Source organism: Triticum aestivum, chromosome 2B, assembly GCF_018294505.1.
Source record: "Triticum aestivum cultivar Chinese Spring chromosome 2B, IWGSC CS RefSeq v2.1, whole genome shotgun sequence".
Classification (NCBI taxonomy): Eukaryota; Viridiplantae; Streptophyta; class Magnoliopsida; order Poales; family Poaceae; genus Triticum; species Triticum aestivum.
Genome location: NC_057798.1, coordinates 238,154,801 through 238,162,584, shown reverse-complemented (window position 1 = coordinate 238,162,584; position 7,784 = coordinate 238,154,801). Strand labels below are relative to the sequence as shown.

General features: G+C 48.0%; 1 protein-coding gene across 1 annotated transcript; it reads right to left on the bottom strand.

Annotated features, from left to right (window-relative positions):
- Positions 1-5,561: 5,561 nt before the first annotated feature.
- Positions 5,562-7,164, bottom strand: LOC123041127 (F-box protein SKIP27). The gene is made up of 4 exons (XM_044463826.1): positions 6,968-7,164; positions 6,421-6,699; positions 6,262-6,336; positions 5,562-6,163 (listed from the first exon to the last, which is right to left on the bottom strand). Exons 2-4 carry the CDS (start codon positions 6,643-6,645, stop codon positions 5,969-5,971), a joined length of 495 nt encoding a protein of 164 aa, XP_044319761.1. The 5' UTR covers positions 6,646-6,699; positions 6,968-7,164; the 3' UTR covers positions 5,562-5,968.
- Between the last annotated feature and the right edge of the window lie 620 nt (positions 7,165-7,784).

Genomic DNA, 7,784 nt, shown 5'->3' with positions numbered 1-7,784 from the left:
GAGTGCGTGTCCTCTATCGTTGCATCTTGTTGCACTCTTGTGTGGTGAAGATTATTTTCCTCTTGCTTATCTTTACGAGGCTTTTGCCATCTTAATTGGTATCCCTCGTCTTGATGAGCCTCTCATCGTCTATCTTCACCACGGGTTGTCACATGCATAGGTTCTCTTTTGCTTATTGGTAAGCTTGTGAACCCATTTGCTGTTGTGTGTGGGAATGATAGGCCTTGCACCGTATGCCTCATTCTTTCAAGACTATGTTGATGCTTAATGCTCATCCTAATTTTAGTCTTCTCAAGTGCTTCGCCATGACTCACACACATCATTTTGGTTGAGCCTATTCTTAAGTTTCCTCTTTTACATGTTGCTCAACCATGTGCTTGTTGCAAGCGCTAGGCTTTGTTTCCTATATGCTCACTTGCACTGGATGTGAGTTTCTATTGATTTTGGGGGAGCTATGATCCTATTTTGTGCACTTTGTATCCAAATACAAATATTCTTATGTGTGCACAAATCATGGGGAGCTTCTCTAGCTTATTTAGAACACTCCTTTGCTCATATCATAATATCCTTCATTCATGTGGCTCATAGGATCTTTGGTCTAGTTGGTTCAATTGATATCATTTGATTGCTTGCTTCAATTGGTATCTTTTGATTGCTCAATTGCTTGTTTCTCTCTTTGTTATGTCTTTGTGGCATATCATTCTTTTGCAATCTTTGGGCCTCAATATAGTTTGTCTTCCTCCAAGTATTTACCATTGGATATGTGTATTGCATTCCACTCTCTTTTTGAGAGATACACAATTTATGGAGGAACACTCTTTATACTGGCCTTCTAAGCTTTTCACCCATTTTGGAAATCGATGCCAATGGGGGAGGAGTTTCAGAGAGTTTTGTGGAGAAGCCTTCTGAGTTTTCTCCTTGCTCTGGTTTTGGTTCCTAAGCATTTGCATCTCATTCTCATGCATCATTGGTTGTTGCATTGCATGGTGATGCATAATTCCTTGTATAAACTCTCTTGAAAGTGATTGTCATCAATTACCAAAATGGGGGAGATTGAAAGAACATGCGGTGCCCCCATGTATGGTTTTGGCAATTGATGACAATCTCTATGGACTAATGGTTGCCTTGAGTTATATTTGAATGGTTTGTCCATAGGCTTTTCTTGGAGTCCATTTGTTGGTTTCAAGGAGAGTTTGTGATGACCACGGTGCTATTAAGGAATTATCCAAAGATCGGTCATGTGAGTGTTGAGCTTATTGCAAGCATGTCTTGAAGAAGAAGATTGTGTGATCATTCATGTCTACCTTCAAGACGTCATCCAAATGAAGAGAGTTGGAAAGATTCAAGGTTGATCAAGACTAAGTCAAGAGTGAATCAAGTTGATCAACTCACAAAGCATAGAAGATGTACCGAGAGGGATCAGGTGATCCCATGGTATGGTAAGCATTGTCCATTGCACTTTGTGTACTAATCCATGGTCTATGTGAGAGTTCTATGTGGGGTTAGGTACGTGTCCATGGGCTTGCGTCAAGAGGCAGATATCATACAACCCATGGAAAGGATGACATCAAGTGGTGATCGTCATCAAGATTGCTGTGTGCAAGTTCAAGTGGAGCATCACGAAGAGATCAAGTGCTTGAATCTTGCCATCCATTGTGGTGTCAATGGACTTGTGAAGATGTGCCTAAGAGTGGCTCACCCGTAGTGGATTATGAGGGAGCAATCATCTAGTCTTCATCGAGCCAACGCAATCAAGAAAGGTGGTCCAACTTGAGGGAGTCAAGATCGTCATCATCTAGCTCAAGTGGACTTCGTGCAACGCAAAGGTTTGCCCTTGATAGGTTTTATATTTTACCGGTCTCATGGTGATAGTTTGGAGACCGGGTTATAGGATCGATAGCCGTACTATCAAGGGGGGCTCTCAAGTGAGTAGCTTGATTGTATCGTTCGTCGAGAGCTCAAACCATTGCATCCTTGCATCATGTTTCTTGTTTCTTGTTTGATTCTCTTTGTGAGTCTTAGAGCTTATGGTCATCTTGATGACAAACTTGAGTTCATCGAAAACGGAGTTTGCATGCGTCTTCTATGATGTTTTCGGTGTTGGAGGTTTTACCGGTCTTATCCAAGGAAGGGTTCTCACCATTTTCTTTTGGGCCTTTTCTCATTTGCTTATTATCGGTATTTCTTTCAAGATTGTGTTAGCCCTTGTCGCTAGCTTTCCAACAAACTTGGTTTCGTCGAATTCGGAGTCCGTTTGCAGAAGTTATGGTAGGTTTGGTGTTCTGAAAAGGCTGCAGCGGTACTACCGCGGGTAGGAGCGGAAGTAATTTTTTACTACCACTCTTGGGAGCGGTACTAATGCTTGGAGCAGTACTACCGCGGCTAATTCCGTGGCTACTTCCGCTCGGGACCAAAAACTCGTCACAAGTCCAGCGGTGGTAGGCACGGATGTAATTTTTTAGTACCGCTCGCAAGCAGTAGTACCGCTACCCTTAGCAGTAGTACCGCTACCCCTAGCGGTAGTACCGTGAGGTCAAGCGGTACTACTGCTCCGACGGTTCTGCTAGCCTTTTTGCCTCCTCGCTGTTGTGTTTCGAAGGGGTACTACCGCCCTAGCGGTAGTACCGCTCCTTGGAGCGGTAGTACCGCTCTGTGCGGGCTGTGAGCACAACGGCTGGATTTTCCCCACCTATAAACGGGGGTCTTCTTCCCCATTGAACCTTATCCTTTGAGCTCGTGTTCTTTCCCCATTGTTGACCTTTTCAAGCTTGCTAACTCTCAATCCCTCCATGTATTCTTGCTAGTTTTTGAGGGAAAAGAGAGAGGAGATCTAGATCCACGTTTCCACCAATCACTTTCTCCTCTAAGTGAGGGGAACCCCTTGGATCTAGATCTTGGAGTTCTTCGTGTTCTTCTTTCGTTCTTCCTCTCATTTTCCTCCCTAGCATTAGTTGCTTTGGTGGGATTTGGGAGAGAACGACTTGGGCACTCCGTGTGCCCTTGCCATTGCATTTGGTGCATCGGTTTGAGTTCGCCACACGATACGTGGAAGTTACAAGTTGAGAAGCTTATTACTCTTGGGTGCTTGGTGCCCTTGAGCTTGTTCCTCTTGGGTGCTTGGGCGCCCTAGACGGTTGGTGGTGTTCGGAGCTCAATCATTGTGGTGTAAAGCTCCGGGCAAGCGTCGGGGTCTCCAATTAGGTTGTGGAGATCGCCCCGAGCAATTTGACGGGTACCGGTGACCGCCCCCAAGGGTTGCCAAAGTGTACGGGTTCGGTGACCGCCCCGAAGGGTCGCCATTTGTACGAGTTCAGTGACCGCCCTCAAGGGTCCCTTAGTGGAATCACGGCATCTTGCATTGTGCGAGGGCATGAGGAGATTACGGTGGCCCTAGTGGCTTCTTGGGGAGCATTGTGCCTCCACACCGCTCCAAATGGAGATTAGCATCCGCAAGGGTGTGAACTTCGGGATACATCATCGTCTCCGCGTGCCTCGGTTATCTCTTACCTGAGCCCTTTACTTATGCACTTTACTTTGTGATAGCCATATTGTTCTTTGTCATATATCTTGCTATCACATAGTTGCTTATCTTGCTTAGCATAAGTTGTTGGTGCACATAGGTGAGCCTAGTTGTTGTAGGTTTTGTGCTTGACAAATTAACCGCCAGGTTTATTCCGCATTTGTTCAAGCCTCTGCCGTAATTATTTGAAACGCCTATTCACCCCCCTCTAGGCGACATCCACGATCTTTCAACTTGCAATCAGTCGTTCTGATACTTATTATGACCTTGCTTCATTGTGAGTGCAGAAGTTCGTGCAGCGTTGTCGCAAGCTGGTAGGGCTGCTTGGGTGTGCTGGAGCTGGGTCAGTTGAAGCTTATCAGCCTGTAGCCACACAGGGTCTCATCGGCTCATTGAGCCATGCTCCCTCGTCATCTAGGTTGGTTGGGGAGGAGGAGGACGAGGCCACATATAAAGAAGGGGAGGAGGAGGATGAGAGCAACGGGGAGGAGGAGTACGACGAAGATTATGGACCTCCACCAACTCAAACATCTCAAGCATCTCAGCTGCCGAAGAAGAGGAATCCGAAGAAGAAGGATTTGCTGAGTCCGGACCCTTTCCAGAGACCGGTTCCTCGACGGCCCATGAAGAAGACCGAAGAGACTCGTTCAAAGAGTAACGAGGACCGTACCTCCAACAGGGGAAGGAGCAACTGATTATGCTCTTCGATACTTGGCTCTTTTAGTTTGGTTGAACTTGTCTAGTGGTTATGAAACTACGTGGAACTATGTGTTTGCTATTTGTGGATCTATGTGTTTGCTACTACGTGAAACTCCGTTGAAGTTCGTTTGAAATGTTATATGCACAAGTTATCTAATGTTGATCTATGTGATGCCCAAGTTTAATTGTTTAAAATCTGTGATTGCTGTCATATTTGTAGAACTTGATGTATATTGCTCTCATATTGCATTCGAAAACAAACAACCAAATGAACTAGAAACAACAAAACACAGGACCCTACCGCCAAGGACCATGGCGGTAGATTCACACAGCCTACCGCCAGCCCCCTTGGCGGTAGGGCGCACCGACCGCCAGGGCCCTTACATTCTTTGCTACAGAAACATTACACTGGAAAACACAGGACCCTACCGTCATGGGCCCTGGCGGTAGGGTCGCACAGCCTACCGCCAGGACCCATGGCGGTAGGGTGCACCTACCGCCAGGTCCACTGCACATTTCGTTACAGAAGGTTTGTGCGGCAAAACCTTGCTACACCCTACCGCCAGGTGCTCTGGCGGTAGGTTTAGACAGCCTACCGCCAGTCCTCCTGGCGGTAGGTACTTATCCACGTCAGCGCAGTCAAACGGCCGTCGTTCCCCTCCGTCGCACCCTACCGCCATGGGACGTGGCGGTAGGCTGTCTAACCCTTCTGCCGTTGGCCCTGGCGGTAGCAAAAGGGTCAAATCCCGAATTTTTTTTAACCGAAGTCAGATCTTGAAATTCTTACCAAAAAGGGTCAAAACACGAAATTCAGCCCCGCCGTGTGCAAGAACCGCGCACCTGCTGTTTTCCTTGGTAAAGCAGAGACCGTGTGCAGTCAGTGGTGTGCAGTGGACGGCTGCAGAGGTGCAGATCCAATGAACCGGGCTGCTTATCACACGCGTCTCCCACGGAACCAGTTTGAGGCTGCAGGGGTGCAGATTCAATGAACCGGGCTGCTTATCACACGCGTCTCCTTCGGAACCAGTTTGAGGTTCAGTATCATATTTCTAGTGATTGCTGAATCTGCTGGGAGTTCTGAAAGTTCTACTGCAAGATGGTCGACAGATCTTCTACAGAGTGGCGACTTCACTTTCAGAACTTCCACCGAAACTCATTTCAGACCTTGCCACCATGGAGATTAATGAAAATGCAGAGGCCGGAGCAAACCCTTTTTTTGAAAAAAATGGAGATTAATGAAAATATTACAGCAGAGGTGTCTGTTACTCCACATATTTCAGATAATGAACCACACATATATACGAGCACTATCAGGTATACAAGGTAAACAGGGTGAAGTAGATTGACCAAGACAAACTGATTTTACTTTTATTGATAAGAGAAACTTCCCATGCACACGAGTATACAGAGATCGTACACTACAGCATACACAAAGTGAGAAGAGACGTCTCTTCTGAGTTCCAACACTATGACGCTTACATATAACTTACACTAAATACTCTTCTAATGAGCTCCAACACTCATGACGCTTACATATAACTTATACTATTACATACACAGAAATAAAGCAGCGTGTCCTCTTCAATCGCAGCATTGAAGAATGACCATATATAACTTACTACTAACACATATGATGATCACTACATATATCACTAACTAAAGTGTTTCTGTTCGACGTGGCCTATGAAGAAAAAAGAGCGCTCCGATGGACAAGTACAAGCGGGAAAATTCGTGCCGTGGTATGTACACCTACACCTCTGACATCAAGCTGCTGAACGACTCCGACAGATTGACGGCGACACTTGCCAAATTCATGCCCCGGCAGCGCGACCGTGCAACCCTGTGTTGCTTGGGCGCCCCGGGGCCATCATCTTCCTCCTCGCCGTCCGTGGAGGCCTTCGACGGCGTCGCGAAGGCGAAATGCAGCTCCTTAGCAACCACTGTCTGCACAGATCAAATTGAGGAGAACAATGTCAGTCTACGTGGGCAACCAATTTCACTGCAGGGTTTGGGTTTAGCAGAGAGGGGTCGGCAGTGCTTACTGCTTCGCTGACTGGCTTCGACACCAGGAGGAGCTGCCTCAGGTCGCTGTGGTTCACCTTGCACAGGACTTTAACCTGAAATATTTCGCCAAATTGGGATAAGCAACACATCTAGAGCAAGAACGGATTTCAAAGGGAACACTAGGGCGCAGTAATTACCAAGACATCTTGAGGCAGCGATTCAAGAAGGCAGATGGTGTCATCCATGTGGAACCTAATGCTGCGCTGCTTGCGCAGAGTCCGCACCGGGGAGTGCGGGCCTGAGGGGCTTGGAGCCGGAGAAACAGCGACCCTCTTCCTCCCCAGGATCCTTGTGCTGCCGCTGCTTGGGAAGCTCAAGCTGGTGGCGAGAGACCCCTTCGGCATAGTCTGTCCAATTGCCATTTCCCCTTCGGCTTGTTGAACTCTACTGCTGCAGTTGCCTATCTGATGTGAGATCTGCACAGAATTATTAAGAAGAAATGGTTAATTCGGCAGCAAATAAATTAAATTCAAGACCGAGGAAAGAAAAATCCCTATCAGAGAAGTACTTTGCAACAGTAATTCAACTATTAAACGCATTTTTGTGGGAAACGTCTAAAACACCCAGCAGCCATTTTTGTGGGAAACATCTAAAACACCCGACCTCGAAACAGGAAAGGAAACGAGATCCCATGATCGGGGTTGAGAAGAAGCAAAGCGAGCGAATGTAATCGATCTCACACACCTTTCTCCCTTGGGTCTCGGCTGAAGCCCCCTCCTCCTTCCTATCCCTCACTCCGGCCGGAGTCGAAGTACGCTTCCCTAATCCGATTGGGCTTGGGCTTGGCTGATGAAGAAACCTCGGCTGAAGTCTAAGCGAACCTACCTGCTAAGTTATGGTGTTGGGAGGACCTGACGAGGTAAATGTGGGAACAGCTTGACCTCCCCCCCTGGCTGAATTTATACTCGGGAGGGAACCTGCCTCGAAAACTCTTCCAGCAGGGGTGTTTCCAGAAAATTGTAGGGACCGCCTGGAATCCAAAGCTGGGAGGTCGTGCTCGCGCAGGAGATCTTTTCGGCTCACGCCCTGGCGGCCGCGGCACCCAGAATGTATCGCTGAGAGGTGGGACAGGAAACAATATGGTCCACCGGTCGGTGGGCGTGGGCGTTCGTGCGTATGGGTGTGGACGGTGGGAATTTGTGGAAATATTCTTTCGAAATCGGGGTGGGTTGGCGCCCAACCGCGTGGGTGGCTTGAACGCGTGGATCGGACGGCGGGGACGCGGCCTTACGCGTGGCGGATCGGGGTACGTGGCGCGATCGCGTCGATCTGAAAACTAGCCGTTGGAGGGGGTGGGGGTGTGGCTGGGGTTGGTGACGTGGTGGCTGAGATCGGTATTGGCCGCTAGGAAGTCGGCGCAGGTCGGTCGGGGAGGGAGCTACTTTATTGGGGGTTGTTTTTCTCGTTTTGATTGCTTCTGAAATTAAATCAGTGGTAAAGGGTATTAGGGCATGTACAATGCATAGCCTCAAGGTGATGCCTCGCATGCCACATAGGATCG